This window comes from Oncorhynchus masou, chromosome 12 (genome assembly GCF_036934945.1).
Source record: "Oncorhynchus masou masou isolate Uvic2021 chromosome 12, UVic_Omas_1.1, whole genome shotgun sequence".
NCBI lineage: Eukaryota > Metazoa > Chordata > Actinopteri > Salmoniformes > Salmonidae > Oncorhynchus > Oncorhynchus masou.
Genome location: NC_088223.1, coordinates 77,627,432 through 77,645,557, shown reverse-complemented (window position 1 = coordinate 77,645,557; position 18,126 = coordinate 77,627,432). Strand labels below are relative to the sequence as shown.

Below are 18,126 nucleotides of genomic sequence, written 5' to 3'. Positions count from 1 at the left end.
TACTGTAGGAAATAGTAGGCCTATAGTAAAGTAAGATACAGTATGCACCCATGTGGTTGGGAGGCTTTGGGAGCTGACATGCATATACCCTTTTCACATTACTGGGCCGAGCTATATTAGGGGTAACTTGAGTTTTAGTATCTTTTGTTATTGTGTGTATGGGTTTATGTGTGTGCCACAGATTGCATTGCAAGGTAATGCAAGGCCTAAACTTTTCTGGTCATACACAGAGCTGCACTGTCTCAATCCCAACAAGAAGAGGCACCTGGCCAAAACAGGAGGTACTTCAGCACCACCTAGTGGCTAGGGGCTTAGCTACAACTAGACATACTGCACAGTTCGTCCAATAGGCTTTGGCTCAGCCCAGAAACAACCCATAACCCCTAGCTTCATGTAGATCTGAGAGGATTGGATAGGTATACGCAATTTGGTAGTAGTTATTCCTAGCACTCTGATAGGTCTAGGAAGACTTTTTGTCATATGACTGAAACTTATGCCCTCACTTTCAGATCTACACAAGTACATATAGTCTTCAATAGTTCCCCCTCCCCATATCCTCTACCTACTTACTAGCGCAAGCAACTAAAACCCTTTTCCACCTACCTGTCAGAGACCTGTCTGATTACTGGTTGGTCTGATGGCCAGAGAAGGGTGGCACGTAGCCTAGCGGTTAGAGTATTGGGCCAGTAACCGAAAGGTCACTGGTTTGAATACACGAGCCGACAAGGTGAAAATTGTGTCGATGTGCCCTTCAGCAAGGTGCTTAACCCTAATTCTCTCCAGGGTATAACACATTTCACCTATCCGGTGTAAGGGACAATACAACAACATATTATTGATTGATTGATTGATTTATTAGACTAGACCTAGAGTTGGTTTTGGCCTGCATAATTGAGTACATTGACACGGTGATTGACAGCTGTCCCGCTTCCCTCCCTCCCTGTTCTTCCTAGCCTCTGACCCGTACGTTATCATCACCTGTGAGGGGGAGCGGGTGCGCTCACCGGTGCACAAGGACACACGGAGCCCAAACTTCGACGTCAAAGGCCTGTTCTACCGCAAGAAGCCCAAGGAAGGAATCCACATTGAGGTGAGCACAGACGGAGGAGAGGAACTTTCTCTTGTCTGTCCGTCTTTGTGTTCATATGTATCCCTCTATCTCTTGAATATGTTTTGTTCAAACTTTTTTTGAATCACTGTTTTCCTATGCTCTCTCTCTTTTTCTCTTTGTTCTCTTTCAAATCCCCCTCTCTTTCCCCGCTGCTCTACCTTTGGGCCCATACCATAATAGATCTACAATAAGAATGTGATTGTGGATACCTTCCTGGGTCAGGTGACCCTGTCCAGTGACCCGAATGACCGGCAGGTGCAGCACACGCTCCACCTGCGCGACAAGGGCAATCGCCAAGACAACGACCTCCCAGGCACAGTCACCGTGCGCCTCATCACCTGCACCACACTCATCAACATATGACGTCCCTTCCGTCTCCGCTCTCGCCATGGAATGTCGGAGCTTTACCTTTGACCTTTGTCATCATGGCAACTCTTTACCTCCCCCTCCCCTCCCCACTACTAAACCGAGCATGGCAATTAACCTGTTAACCCTGGGATCTAGCTCCACCTGACCCGGGACTCCCCTAAACATATACAGACACAGCTTGGTGTCTTTTTCTCTCTTTCTCTCTCTCTCTCTCTCTCTCTCTCACACACACACATACACACATAATGTCTGAATACCTGTACTTGCATTCTAAATAGAAGGCTGAGTATGCGAAAATAGAAAGTTTCATAGTATTTGACAAACAGTATGCTTTAATTGCCAGGATGCCATACTGATTTCATTTTTTCATCTAGTATAATTTGCTGCACACTATTGAGGCAGAGAAGCATAATTTCAGACCCACGTGTGATTGACAACAGCTGATAATAATCTATTTATCAGAAAAGAGGACGGGCTGTACCAAAATGAACGAATAGTGGGAACTAACTGATTAGATGACGCATTCTCAGTGTGGGTGGGTCTAGTATGCTGATATGTTCCTTACAGCGTACATATACTAAACAGTACATTCTTAATAGTATGTAGCATGATTAGCACACAGTATTTAGTTTTAGTAAGTAGTAGACAAGACAGATTTCTGAAACAACCACACACTCCTATCTCTCTACATGCCTTCAACTCTCCCACACACACACATACCTTTTAACATGCGCCTGCACTCCCCAGTGTCACTAAGGGCTATGCATCGCCTTAAGGCTGAGGGGGTCTCTTTAGGACCCTGTGTCTTTTTAGGACCAGCCATATGTCGGGTGGGAGGGGGGTCATGGTATTGGGTGGTATACTGGGACCCCTCTATCCATCCGATTCGCTGAGTGTTTTTTACTCTGTCTCTTGACTGATGTCGCAGGTCATTGTAGTCCCAGAAAGACCCTATTATCAGCCGTTACTGTTTCTTCCATCAGTGACTGGGTGTCATTTGGGATGCAACCTCTGTCTGTCATCCACTTTCTATAGTCCCCACAACACAAGCCAGCTACCAAGAAAGTGACGTCAAAAGCACCGATGACCTCCCGTGTGGGGCTGCTGGTGTTTATTATGAGTGTAGCTTTGCCTCCTCCCCCTTCCATCCCATCCATCCCCCTTTCCTTCTCCCACTCCCCTCGGACTACGCTTCTGCCGGTTGCCATGGACGATATCGAGTTTAGCATGGCTAAAAAAGACTGCCTGCATCCCCCATCCCCCTTTATACACACACACACTCACACACACACACACACACACACACACACACACACACACACACATACACACACACACACACACACACACACAGACACACACACACACACACACACACACGTAGCTTAGCTGTGGAGCTCCGCCTGCCATAATCAAGTGCTTTACGGGACCAAAGACAGATCAGGCTTCCCCTTCTCTCTCTCTCTCTTGCCGGCGCCAGTCGCCACTGTGCCACGTCAATCGGTCTTCTCTATGGCAACGCCACTGCCTGACACTTCCTGAGTCCAGGGATTCCTGTCATGTGACCTGGGCTTTCGACTTGTGGGCCTTTGAATCATGTGACCCAAGAAACAGTAGCTGTTGTCCCTCTGTCTGCGTAAATCAGTTGTGTGTGTGTGTGGAGGGGGGGGGGGGGTGAGTGTGGGTTGGGTGTGCATGTTTGCGAACATACATTTATACATGTGTTATGTCTGTGCCTTTGGACACATCATGCACCTCGCTTAGTTCTGACGGGCTCACGGGCTTGGCTGGATATAGGGATGAGTGGAAGAAGAGAGAGAGCGAAGGACGGAGAGAAGAGCGGGAGGAAATCCGTCTGTCGACTCCTGCCAAAAACAACCTGTGCCATAGCCTTGGTCCTGGCTCTGACTCTGTTATGATTCTATACTGTTCCAGAAAGAAACACAGACATTTTGGATTAGCATCACTGTAAACTCAGTGCTATTTGAAATGGTAGATTGAAAAGTGTGGCTTTTTGTCTTGCCAAGACTGAGAGAGACTATGTCTTCATACAGAACCATCACTGGTACAAACAGTTAGCATATCTTCTCATGTAGGTCATGTCGCGCTCTTTTGACCTGCTTTCCACAGGCTAAATATCTCAATCTTTGACAGTGGCAAGCGTTGGAGATAAAAGAGATGCAAGCCCCATACGCTATGTTGTCATGTTGAGTATCTTTTCAAAAGTGTTATGTGATTGCAGAGACTTTTGGAGAGCAGGATCTGATAGTATGTCTGTGTACGTCTTTTTAAAATAATTTATTGTTTACAGCATCGTCGAGAGGATCAGTCAAGAAACAACGACAGATCCTACATCAGTTGTGAATCATTCCCAAGACATTTCTTTTTTGAATGTAATGCGGAGAGCATCGACCAATCTCTCTGTTTATCAAACCATCAGGCCCTTTTACTTGTTTACTTGTGTTTTTTCCAGCGCCTTTTTTTCATTACTTGAACAACAATGGCATTTGTACATTTTTCAAAACTTTTATTGTCACATTTGTTTAATTATACTGACCAAAAATATAAACGCAAAATGCAATCATTTCAACGATTTTATTGAGTTACAGTTCATATAAGGAAATCAGTCAACTTAAATCATTGGAGGCTGGTGGAGGGAGCTATACGAGGACGGACACATTGAAATGGAATGAATGAAATGGAGTCAAACATGTGGTTTCCATATGTTTGATGTGTTTGATACCGTTCCATTTATTCTATAGGAGCCCATCCTCTTATAGCTCCTCCCACCAGCCTCCACTAATTTAAATACATTAATTAGGCCCTAATCTATGGAGTTCACATCTTTGCAGGGACGCAGCCATTGGTGCGCCTGGGAGGGCATAGGCCCATCCACTTAGGAGTCAGGCCCACCCACTGGGGAGTCCACAAAGGGGCTTTATTACAGACAGAAATGCTTCTCAGTTTCATCAGCTGTCTCGGTGACTGGTCTCAGACGATCTCGCAGGTGAAGAAGCCAGGAGGTCCTGGGCTGATGTACACGTGGTCTGTGGTTGTGTTGCAGGTTGGACATACTGCCAAATTCTCTAAAACGATATTGGAGGAGGCTTATGGTTGAGAAATTAACATTAAATTCTCTGGCAACATCTCTAGGGAACATTCCTGCAGTCAGCATACCAATTGTACGCTCCCTTAAAATTTGAGACATCTGTGGCATTGTGTTGTGTGACAAAACTTCACATTTTAGAGTGGCCTTTTATTGTCCCAAGCACAAGTTTCACCTGTGTAATGATCATGCTGTTTAATCAGCTTCTTGATATGCCACACCTGTCAAGTGGATGGATTATCTGGGCAAAGGAGAAATGCTCACTAACAGGGATGTAAACAAATTTGTGCACACAATTTGAGAGAAATAAGCTTGGAACATTTCTGGGATCTTTTATTTCAGCTCATGAAACATGGGAGCAACACTTTACATGTTACGTTTATATTTTTATTCAGTATAATGAATGTGTCTTAGATGTTTTTAATCATATGTCCATGTCCTTGTATTGTTCTTCTATTGTTACTATTCTATACTTCTTTATTCTTTCTTTCTTCAATGTGGGAAACAAACGGTATTGTGAGAATCAGCATGTTTACACTATTGCACATCACATCAGAATCATATCAAGAGGTTTGAAATGGTCCCTTTACAGGTACTAATCAGTGACACCCACCATTCATGATGATATAAGCTTTTAGTATTAATGATAATTTGTAAGTTCAAATGACGAAAGCGCTATTTAAATGCTGTGTGACATATGTCCTTCTATTGTGTTGAGTTGCAGACTAAGACAGATAGACTAGTGGTTGTTAAAAAAACATTGGGTAGTGGTATGATAGATGGTTTTCGCTAATGGTTTAATTAAATTGGACAGGCATAATACTTTATTACTAGTTATAAGCGCTATGAATCTTTTAGTTTATAATTTCTTGTTATATAAGGCTTAAAATAGATTATGTCTCTATGAAGGACATTTTCAAGTTACTCATATTGACTGTAATTTATTCAGGATAATTTTGAGATGATAATAACAAGACATTATAGATGCTTATGACAAGTGTTACAATGCATTATAACCATGTTATAAAGCATGACGAGGCTGTATGGAAGTTGAATTTCTTATTGTTTACCTCAAAGTTTGGCTTTATTGTTAGCAATCAATCAATAGATAATCAATTTTAATGATATCACAATCCATTTCTTAACTCATGAAACCAAACACCCCTTAGTTTTAGGCTAAAAATATCCTTTCCCTCATGGGTGTGGGAGTGGTGTGATCCTCTCGGTCTGATGAGGTCATTTCTGGGCAATATTTCTTCCATTTAGGGGATGCCTTTTGACTCAAGATCCCCCCTAGAGGTCAATGTTCTGTACAGCCTCTTTAAGTAATGTGTTACAGAGTGTCTAATGCTATGGACGGTATATCATGGTAGAGAGAGGTAGAGGTAACAGTGATAGAGTGCCATAGAGCAGATGCAGGTGTGGCAGGGTTAAAAGACATTGTGCCAAGCCAAGTAGATTAGTCTTTCATGGTAGGGGAAGGAGAGGTCTTCGTGCCAAAAGGGGAATGTTTAGTTGGCTGTTGCCACGATGTGGCAATGTGTGCCCATTCAGCCAGACTGGCACAGTTCTACTCGAATCAGGGGCACCAGTGGTGGGCAAGTTGACAGCAGCAGCCATTTTGGTTATTTACATTGTTGTGCACCCCACATACAAACAATGTCTGAAGTTGGCTAATTAACCCAAGTCCCTATCATCAGCTAATGCTGTATTGCAAGTTCTGTTCTGACCATATCTGAACCATTATAGGCCCCAGGACCAAGGGGTTGTATCACATAGGGTAGAACACTGCTGGTCTTTTTAACTCATGTGAAGTATGTGCCACATATGTGCCAAAATAGAACTGAGGAAAAAGACTGTTGTACTGTAGAGATGTGTTTTGTTGCTTAGAGTTCTACTGTAAATGAACTTTGTTTGCTACACTGGTGGACGTACATGTAGCTAGTTCAACATTGTGAGAATTTTCAGACCTTTTACTTTCCAATATGCTTTATTTTGTGTCTTTGACAAAAATGTATGATGTTTGTGATCTCATTGCATTCTTATCATTTGCCAAAAGCAACAGTCACTCAAGGTACAATTGGTTTACCCTGGGTGGGCGGAGTGTCAATTCACTGATCTGGTTGCCTGGTTAGCATTGTTGTATGGGTTTTCTGATGGCCCATGCCAAATGTTTCTAGTACAAAAAAACACATCAGAACATTCAGAACTTTGGCCAGTTTTATATCAAGCCAATAACACCGACGCATGTAGCAAACGACTTCAAATCAGCACAGTTTGATTTTCAAAGATAATATATTTTTTATTCAAAGTGTTGTAAACATTGTTACTACTTTGATACAGCTTATGTTGCATAATTGCATGTATTTGACAGATTCTGAACATTTGAATTCAGCATTCTAAACAGTATGTACTGTATATGAAAGTGGCAGCAACCAAAGTGTTTGTCCACTACTGTGACAGATGTAGATAGGGTGTTCGTGTTTGTCACAATATATCACCGAACCCAATAACAATATCCCTATTGGAAGAGATTGTTATGCACATGTTAAGGATAGGATCATTAAACTACTCCTTCTATTTCAGAAAACATGTCCCCTTCTGCACTATCACAAGGTCTGCGTCTTACAGGACAACGTTTCGAAGGCCACGAGCACTATCCCACTTCTGACACCAGTTTGATAAACTTGGAAGTAGTGCTAAGTCCCTAGCAGGCTGTAAACTCTGTAAACTCTGAGTTTAAAGACAAGCACCCAATCCACAATCACAATAGGGATATCCCATTTGGGAGGGATTGTACAATATATTCCAGACATTTATTTCAGAGGTAAGAGCATAATAGTTGAGAGACATTTAAGGCAATATTCCGTGACAATACTTGTAAGATGGATACTTATCTAGTTACGTTTTTAAACAAACAATGTTTCATCATTGTTGGACATGGACAACCTGAAAAATGTGAGGAATACTGAAAACGTATGATTGCAGAGTCTTTGTGTGTTCACAATTTATTTTGATTGTGTGTTTTTATTAAAGCCTGTGTAATGGCAAAACAGTACTTTATATGTTTCAGTTGAACACATACGTCAACATGGTGCAATGATTTACATAGGTTAGCTCGTTTAGCTAGCCTTGGAGCTGCCTTGAGCTCGTTTGCCTGCATACTGCTGCATGTTAAGGATATTGGTCATGAAACTTCATTAACGGTTGTGCCAGGTGTTACATCATCTTTACGATAGCATAATGTATACTGTATGACAATGCTGACTCAAATTTACCAAGACAAGTGACACCTGTGTTCTTAACATTGGCGGCCATGTTTTCCAATATGGAGTCTGATGCGTTTGACAAATGAGCTTGTGATTCTCTTGTACTTTTCTGCCAATGTTTATTAATTTGAGACTAGAATATACTGCATGGTGAAACTTATAGAAGATACTATGGTCTTTATAACAAGTGTCTTTTATTATCAATATTTTGTACTCTTGCTAATTTTATATATCCACTTAACCTTGTGTTCTCTACGCTTATATGTTTACTAATAGCTAGACATTGAAAGGCTGTATCTTATGTACTGTATGTTTGTCTGTGTGTCTTTTTTTGTTACCGTATGCGTTTGTTCGATTTGATTCTCAGTTACACTGTGGTTATTTTATAGTTATTTTACAGTGATCTGAAAATGATTTATTTTCATTTTGTATTTTATGTCAACTTGTGGCATGACTTTCAAATAAAAGATGAAACCTTATTGCTTTTCAATTTGATCTGTCAAAAATGTCTGCCAATGTGTGGTCCAGGTTTGGGATCAATTTCATTTTAATTCAGTCAATTCAGGAAGTAAAAGTAATTCAGTTTACTTCCTAAATGGAAATTGAATTGACCCCAACACTGGTGTAGTGGTCTGTCTCGTTATACAGTTACACTCCCCTCCATATTTATTTGAACAGTGACGCTCTTACTGACTCATCATTTTACATGATTAATTAATGATCATCCATTAATCATGGTAGTATCCAAGTTAATTTAGAACTGTTCAGAAACACCTTGTATTCTAATTTACAATAAAAGTGACACAATACATTATTCACTATTCAGTTCCTATTGGGCAAAACATTAACCACAACACAATTGTGTGCTAGGAAAATGGGCCAAATACTAAACTTTTGACTGCTTTAATACTATAAGTGAATTTGTCCAAATACATATGAAGAAAAAAACGTATTCAATTGGGAGGACTATAATATAATAATAATAATATTAGATACATCAAGTGCATTTATTTCTAAACGGTAAAACAGATACGTATGAAGTACCCTCAAATAAAAGGTGACATTCTGCCCTGTCACCTCATTTGATGTCAAATCCAAAGTGCTGGAGTATAGAGCCAAATGTACAAATGTTAGCTTCACTGTCCTATATACAGAGGGGAGTGTACTAGTTACATAAACATTTCGCTGCATCTGCTACACCATCTGCTACACCATCTGCTACACCATCTGCTACACCATCTCCTACACCATCTGCTACACCATCTCCTACACCATCTGCTACACCATCTCCTACACCATCTGCTACACCATCTCCTACACCATCTGCTACACCATCTGCTACACCATCTCCTACACCATCTGCTACACCATCTCCTACACCATCTGCTACACCATCTCCTACACCATCTGCTACACCATCTCCTACACCATCTCCTACACCATCTGCTACACCATCTCCTACACCATCTGCTACACCATCTCCTACACCATCTGCTACACCATCTCCTACACCATCTGCTACACCATCTCCTACACCATCTGCTACACCATCTCCTACACCATACACCATCTCCTCCTCTGCTACACCATCTGCTACACCATCTCCTACACCATCTGCTACACCATTTGCTACACCATCTCCTACACCATCTGCTACACCATCTCCTACACCATCTGCTACACCATCTCCTACACCATCTGCTACACCATTTGCTACACCATCTGCTTCACCATGTGCTAAACTTTGTACGTGATCAATACATTTTGATTTGACTTTAGTTAAGCTGCTGTTTTAGAACAAGACCTTCAGTCTTCACATGGCATCATCACCTGCCACATACACATAGTCCCCAAATGTACCCTATTCATAGGCCTGGTGGAATTACACAACTGTGTTAACCCTCCTCCTTCTCATGCATAAATATTACAGTACAATGTTTACTTTTTTGTGAGACAATAGGTGCAGGCCCTGACCAGTCCGGCACCACCTGCCACCCCATGACCTCTCAGTCCCCCTCCTCCTCCCCCTTCCTCCCTCCCCCTCCAAGTGGCTGGTCACTGTGGCTGTGTGGCGCACGTAACCTGCCTCCCTGCTAATAGGGATCAGCGGACTGACTGAATGATGAATGAGAGATCGAGAGAGAGAGAGAGGCTGTAGTCACTCCTCTACTGGACTCCAGGCAGCAACAGGTACCTTGGAGAGAAAGAAAGAAGAAGAGGAGGGGCAGAACATGTGAGAGAGAGAGAGAGGACAAAAAGGGACAGAGACCGCAGCAAGTGGAAAGAGTGAGAGAGAGATTTTATTTTGTTCATCCTGCTTCTTTTCACCTTTCTGTCAATTCACCTGCTACCTGGCTGTTACCAGTTACCTGGACTTACCAGAGTGGAAGAGCGAGGGACAAGGAAAGAGGGAAAAAGCGAGGAGACAGGAGAACCCGAGTGTCTTGAGTGGTAAGTAAGGAAGTAAATAAAGTAAAGAAAAGCAGTTGGTTGGTCAGGGCTGAGGGCTTAGCTGGCCCATGGCTCAGTGTTGCTGCCTCTCCTCAGGCATTAGTTACCCAAAGCCTCTTACGGCTCACTCAGCGCTCACAGCCAGCACACCCCCACTGCATGCTCCCTTCGTGCCAGGCCTCAAAGGGGACCATTTATAATCTCACTTAAAGAAACAGAACGTGACTCTTTCTGTGCGTGTGTACCTTCAGGTTTGTGTGTGTGTATATTGCCAGAATGTGTATTTAAGTGGATCTGTACCTTTTTTGAATAAACCAAGTTGGTAAATATGATTATATTAAATTAGTAAAGTACAACCTGAAATGATTGTGAGTAAGAATGGAAAGTGAAAAGGTGCATGAAGTCGGCACTTAAAGTATCAAAGTTCTAGATTTCCACGTAAGCATTGTTTTTAAGGAGGACATCTGGCACTGATCAGAGAATATTGGTGTTCACAGGGTGCTTGGAAGTCTTTTATGACCTGGTCTTGATATTGTCATCAAAGATGCTGTTTTTCTGGATTGGTTATTAGTCCACCTACATGACTCTTCAGCCTCTCAGGTCACCGTCTGTGTGTTTTCTTCCTGGCCTGGGTCATAGTGAGTGTAGTTGGTGAGATGCAATAATAGCTCAGGCAATGGGGAGGCCATGCTCAGGCTATTCTCTCCTTCCTATCTGGGTCGTTTTCACTAGGAACCAAACAGAAGCAAACGGGCCTAAATGATTGTTTTCTTTTTCCGTTGCAAACATTTTGATGTGGTGTGCACTAATGAATATGACCCTACACTGGCCTCAACTGTTCCTGGGTCATAGTGACTCTACTTAGGTAGAATCTTCTTCCCAGATCAGAGAACTGGAAGACTACTAACCAAACTGAAGTGTAGTTCAGATTCAGCTGAAATGGCTGAATGATAATGATGATAATATTTGTATTTTAGTGGCTTCATTGAATTAGCTCACATTGTTCAGGGAAACTGCTGGACATAATAACTAGCTAGCCATTTCAAGAGTTTCAAAGTCACAGTCACGTACCACCTTGGTCCTAAACCTGTTGAGGAAGGATCATGTTTACAATCATAAGAATTATGTTTTGAATCATTATGAGCTTCTGAACATTTGACAAAAACTACCCTGGTTACAAACTAGCTCGGATGTCTTTCTCAATACTATTGATGTTGAACCAAATAATATGGCCAATTTTGTACCTGCTGGGTAGGGGGTTGAGGCTAATCTGTAACATCTGCTCCTCTACTTCATATAGCTCTACATATTGTACATAGATTTGACATATATATATATATATATATATACACACACACACGCAAGCACACGCACGCACGCACACACACACACACACACTGGGGCGGCAGTGTAGCCTAGTGGTTAGAGCGTTGGACTAGTAACCGGAAAGTTGCAAGTTCAAACCCCCGAGCTGACAAGGTACAAATCTGTCGTTCTGCTCCTGAACAGGCAGTTAACCCACTGTTCCTAGGCTGTCATTGAAAATAAGAATTTGTTCTTAACTGACTTGCCTAGTAAAATAAAAAAAATACACATACAGTACATACTGTAGGACTAAAGTGTGGACTCTCTAATGCCCAAAGGCTCAACAGCTAATCTGAGAGTACAGTATGTTGTGTTCATATCCTATAATGCTGCTCTCAGAGGCCACTCGGTATATACAGTATGTCAATAATGAGTCACAGCTATTATAAAACAGCTATTTTGAAACAGGGTCTGCCGTAAGTTTTTGAAACAGCTAGTTTGTTTTTAGGTCCATAAAGATTCAGCAGTTTCACTGAACAATGTAGGCTAAACCAACAAAGCCACATTTGTTCCACTTAGTCATAATCATTCAGCTATTTCAACTGGATCCCAGTTTGGTTCGTTTTCCTGTCCTCTGATATGGGAAGGACTAGAGTATGGGTATGACCAAAATTAGTTTTAGAGCTAGGTTAGAACAAAAGTCTGAGTAACCATACACAATACACCCATATAGTTCTCCAGAACCAGGGCTGGTGTCCATTGTGTTAACAAATATAGTCAGAATGACTATCCAGCCTCCAAGAGAAATAGATTAAGCTCCTACCATATTGCTGATGGCTATTGAATACTTTCAGATCGGCAAAGGTAGAGGCAAGGCCAGTATCGGTGCATTGACTGAGATTTTATTTCATATAACTGGCACGACCAAAACAAATTGGGAATATTGTCGATTTGTGCAAAATGAGGTTTGTAAACAAATACTGCTACAATTGTGACTGACTATACAGTAGTTTGTTAATATTTCTGATTTTAGCATAGAAAAAATGATGCCATATACTGTAAGTATTAGGGACTGTATTCACAAAGCATCTCAGAGTAAAGGTTGAGATCATTCATTTTATTGATCAACACTCCTATTCTGAGGTGCTTTGTGGATACGGGCAGTGGTATAAAGTACTTTTTTGTAGTTTTATGGGGTATCTGTGCTTTACTATTAATATTTTTGACTATTTTTACTTTTACTTCACTACATTCCTAAAGAAAATTATGTACTTATTACTCCATACATTTCCCTTGACACCCAAAAGTACTCGTTACATTTTGAATGATTAGCAGGACAAGAAAATGGTTCATTTCACGCACTAATCAAGAGAATATCCCTACTGCCTCTTATCTGGCGAACTCACGAAACACAAATCATTTGTTTGTAAATTATGTCTGAGTGTTGGCGCATGCCCCTGGATATCCGTAAATTTAAAAAACAAGTGTGTTATCTGGTTTGCTTAAGGAATGTGAAATTATTTGATTTTTACTTTTGATATTTAAGTATAGTTTAACAATTGCATTTACTTTTGATACTTAAGTATATTTTTACCAAATATTTTTAAAATTTTACTGGGTGACTTTCACTTTTACTTGAGTCATTTTCTATGAAGGTATCTTCACTCAAGTATGACAATTGGGTACCTTTTCCACCACTGGACATGGGCCCTGATCCTAGATCAGCACTCCTACTCTGTGACGCTTCATGAATATGGGTCCAAAGAGGAAAGGAAGTGCCTTTTGACACCCATCAGCTGTCTTTCTGTCTGACCCTGTAGTTGGGAAGGGTGAGAGCCTTATTTTTGGGCCCCGTGCTGGAATGGGTTGCCAGATTGGCCCCCTGTGGTGCTAGATAAGAGGCTCTGTTTAAGCATGATTGTGGTGTGAAGAGCAGTACTTGAATCCAGTTGGACTATAAAGCTGTTGATACAGAGTCAAAGGGCCCACTATACAGTCTCCTCCATATGTATTCTGACAATGAAGCATACACATTTTTGGGGGGGGCTCTATACTCTACCATTTTAGGTAGAATGTGTCATATTAGGTGACACTTCAGAATGTCACCTTTTATTTCAGGGAATAATTTACCATTTAGAAATGAAAGCACTTTATGTGTCTTGTTCCCCCATTTCAAGAAGTCATAAGTATTTGGACAAATTCACTTATAGTGTATTAAAGTAGTCAACGTTAAATATTTGGTCCCATATTCCTTGCATGCAATGACTAAATCAAGCTTGTGATTCATGATTTTTGTTAATCATGGCATTATCAGGAATAATTTAGAAGTGTTCAGAAACATCTTATTACTCCAGTCATCATTCACCATTCAGTTACTATCGGGCTAAACAAAACCCAAATACAACCAAAACAAACTGCAAATGAAAAACTAAACTAAAATTTTTAAGTGCTTTCATTGCTAAACAGTAAAACAGATATGTATGAAGAGAAAAATGACATTCTGTACTGTCGCTTCATATGAAACATTTGATCTCAAATCCAAAATGCTGGAGTATAGAGACTAATTTAAAGTGTTAGCTTCACTGTCCAAATACTTATGGAGGGGAGTGTATCTAATCCTTTATTTGGATCTGATATTTTGAAATCCTCTCAAACAAATCAAACAAATCAACCCCCAGACTTCTTACCCCCTCCTCTCTTCTTCCCCTCCTCCCCTCTTTTCCTCCTTCCCTCATTTACCTGACAACATGACGCTGCACTTAACCCAGCTGTGACTCTAGTCTGGACACTAATATCAAGTGTAAAGATGTCCAATGAAATGGTGCCACATATGAGGATAAATATTTATTGATTTACTATTGGGCAAAACATAACCCAAAAGACTCATTTAAAATGTTAGCTTTACTGTCCAAATACATATAGATGGGAGTGTATGTAATCCTTTTCATGGATCTGCTACATTTTGCATGTTGCTTTGCAATTAAATATTTGAGTTGCATTCAATGTAGCTGTATTCAAAGCACAGCAGATCCGTACAGTATATCATTAAGCCCAATGTTAATCTACTTATTGGGCAGCAAATGGGAGGAGTCCCTGGTAAACTGTACCATATGTTCCTTATGTGACAACACTCTCCTGTCACATGTAGGGAGGATGTTTCTGTTCTCCCGGTTCACCCGGTTGGCTCTGAGATCTGAGGGAAACAGATAGTTAGCAATATGTTGATGACTTAGCCTTCAGCATAGGCTAGAGAGTTATGCCATATTGCTTTCCCCTATCTAGTCCTACATGAGCAGTAGACATGAAAAAGGGTAGGACCTAGGGGAAGGAGGTACAGAAATGGATCCAGGTCATGCCCCCTGTGTCCTGCTGTATGTAGCCTATGGAGACAAAATGGCTACTGTTATTATGGATGTAAACAAAGTCTTTGATCCAAAGGCAGCCCAATGAGATCTGCCGTCAGGGAGGATATGATTCAGCAGCCAATATTAAATGATGGTTTGTATAAGCCCAGAGATTAGCCCCAGGAATCTAAATAAGCCCTTAAAGGGACATTTCACAATTGATCAACTTTGTATTTATCATCTCAAGCACCAGCCCAACATACCCTCACTCACCTGACTACATGACCAGCTGAGCCACATGGCTAAAAGGCATGACGCTTAAATTAACCCAGCTGTAAAGATGTCCAATGAAATGGTGTCCTGTATGAGGAGAAGTATTTAGCCTACACACAGTGCTCTGTGTGAGGATCACTATTTGCACTGATATTACACAAAAGCAAGATGAGACATTCTTATATATACACTGCATTCGGAAAAGTATTCAGACCTCTTGAATTGTTGTTATGTTACAGCTTTATTCTAAAATTGATTTTTTTTAAATCTCATTAATCTACACACATACCCCATAACGACAAAGCAAAAAAAGTTATTTTTGAAATGTTTTCAAATTTATAAAAAATAAAACACTGAAATAACACATTTACATAAGTATTCAGACATTTTACTCAGTACTTTGTTGAAGCACCTTTGGCAGCAATTACAGCCTTGTCTTCTTGGGTATGACGCTACAAGCTTGACACACCTGTATCTGGAGAGTTTCTCCCATTTCTCTCTGCAGATCCTCTCAAGCTCTGTCAGGTTGGATGGTGAGCTTTGCTGCACAGCTATTTTCACGTCTCTCCAGAGATGTTCGATCGGGCTCTGGCTGGGCCATTCAAGGACATTCAGAGACTTGTCCCAAAGCCACTCTTGCGTTGTCTGGGCTGTGTGCTTAGGGTCATTGTTCTGTTGGAAGGTGAACCTTCTCTATGTACTTTGCTCCATTCATCTTTCCCTCGATCCTGACTAGTCTCCCAGTCCCTGCTGCTGAAAAACATCCCCATAGCATGATGCTGCCACCCCATGTTTCACCTTAGGGATGGTGCCAGGTTTCCTCCAGACATGACGCTTGACATTCGGGCCAAAGAGTTCAATCTTGGTTTCATCAAACCAGAGAATCTTGTTTCTCATAGTCTGAGAATCTTTATGTGCCTTTTGGCAAACTCCAAGCGGGTTGTCATGTGCCTTTTTACTGAGGAGTGGCTTCCGTCGGGCCACTCTACCATAAAGGCCTGATTGGTGGAGTGCTGCAGAGATGGTTGTCCTTCTGGAAAGTTCTCCCATCTCCACAGAGTTACTCTAGAGCTCTGTCAGTGTGACCATTGGGTTCTTGGTCACCTCCCTGACCAAGGCCCTTCTCCCCCGATTGCTCAGCTCTAGGAAGAGTCTTGGTGGTTCTAAACTTCTTCCATTTAAGAATGATGGAGGCCACTGTGTTCTTGGGGACCTTCAATGCTGCAAAAAAACATTGGTAAACTTCCCCAGACACAATCCTGTCTCGGAGCTCTACAGATAATTCCTTTGACCTCATGCTCTGACATGCACTGTAAACTGTCGGACCTTATATAGACAGGTCTGTGCCTTTCCAAATCATGTCCAATCAATTACATTTACCACAGGTGGACTCCAAGTTGTAGAAACATCTCAAGGATGATTAATTAATGGAAAAAGGATGCCCCTGAGCTCCGTTTCGAGTCTCATAACAAAGGGTCTGAATACTTGTAAATAAAATAAATAAAGTAGTTTCTGTTTTTTAATTTTTAATAATTTAGCAAAACCTTTAAAAACCTGTTTTCACTTTGTCATTATAAGGTGTTGTGTGTAGATTGCTGATGGGGAAAAAAGCCGAAAGATGCTAGATCGAATCCCCGAGCTGACAAGGTAAAAATCTGTTGTTATGCCCCTGAACAAGGCAGTTAACCCACTGTTCCTGGGCCATCATTGTAAACAAGAATTTGTTCTTAACTGACTTGCCTAGTTAAATAAAGTTTTTAAAAAATAAAATATAAATGGTAATTACAGTTAAATGAATGGTTCCTTTTGGCACAGTTGCTTCAGTGCAGTTTTAGAGACACATACAGTACTTGATGTTTAATGTATATGTTTTGTGCAACCTATACATTCTTAAGGAGTTTCATTATGCGTTGCATAGATAGACCCCCCCCCCCCTCCCTCGCTCTCTCTCTCCTCATTTTCTCTTGTACAGCTGGCTATGATCATTGTGGGCAAGTTATTTTGTAGTGGTCTCCCTAGCAGCAGCTGACACTGGGAATGACATGCCCAGAATACCCATGGTCCAAAGTCAAAGCATCTTAGGGTATGAATGCTCATTTATGATCCAGGCCTGTAACCACAAAACGTCTCAGAGTAGGAGCGCTGATCTCAGATCAGTTTAGCCTTTTAGATAATAATGAATAATATTATATGGACACATACTAGATCAGCACTCTGATATGCTTTGTGGATAAGGCCCCAGGTCCATATAACAATTTTGATTCTGATCTAAAAGAGACTTTGTTGTGTGTGTGCGCATGTGTGATAGTCAGTAACGGGGGAGCTAACTGTAGTCATGGAGATTTGAAATAAGACAGCCTGATCAAACTGTCTCAGCCAGAGCTTAATTTCATTAGACAGTTTACTTGTGGATTACAATGGTGTTGTGTGTTTGTTGGTTTATTGTGTGTGACGTATGTATGTGTGAGATCAGGGAACTTCATCTTCGTTCCAATTCTCTCCCCTTCTCCATGACGTGCACTTGGTCACTCATGGACTTAAAGGTCAAAGGTGGAATATATATATCCCTCTAGCCCATGGAGGCAACAATACAATGCTTTTAAATCCATAATTAGGAATGAACGAGTGCACATTTAAGAGAAGGGAAGTGAATCGTACAAGAGCACAGGTCTAAAAGCCCCTGTGCAAATCAGTCCAGAAACATCTGCAAAAGTCACAGTCTGAAATGGCACCCTATTCTCTATATAATGTACTACCTTATGGGCTCGGGCCAAAGGTAATGCACTATACGGGGAATAGGGTGCCATGCCATTTCGGATATACCCTCACTACACATTAGATCCAATGACAACTGCTTTGGGGGACATTCTGAATTACAGTAATGCCTTTAATCTCACA

General features: G+C 41.3%; 2 protein-coding genes across 4 annotated transcripts in view; both read left to right on the top strand.

Moving 5' to 3' along the window:
* Positions 1-8,334, top strand: part of LOC135550848 (calpain-5-like) — a 71,328-nt gene extending 62,994 nt beyond the window's left edge. For 2 of the 3 annotated variants that reach the window (XM_064982012.1, XM_064982011.1), the window contains 2 exons: positions 954-1,090; positions 1,292-8,334. In XM_064982012.1, coding sequence (XP_064838084.1) covers positions 954-1,090; positions 1,292-1,474 — 320 coding nt within the window. In that variant the 3' untranslated portion in view covers positions 1,475-8,334. Of the gene's footprint in view, positions 1-230; positions 351-953; positions 1,091-1,291 lie in introns of those variants that run through there. The other variant, XM_064982013.1, reaches the window with a different exon arrangement.
* A 1,790-nt stretch (positions 8,335-10,124) lies between these two features.
* The window catches only part of LOC135550860 (unconventional myosin-VIIa-like), an 81,792-nt gene continuing 73,790 nt past the window's right edge, over positions 10,125-18,126 (top strand). The window contains exon 1 of the mRNA XM_064982036.1: positions 10,125-10,306. The gene's annotated coding sequence lies outside the window, so the exon portion shown is untranslated. The remainder of the gene's footprint in view (positions 10,307-18,126) is intronic.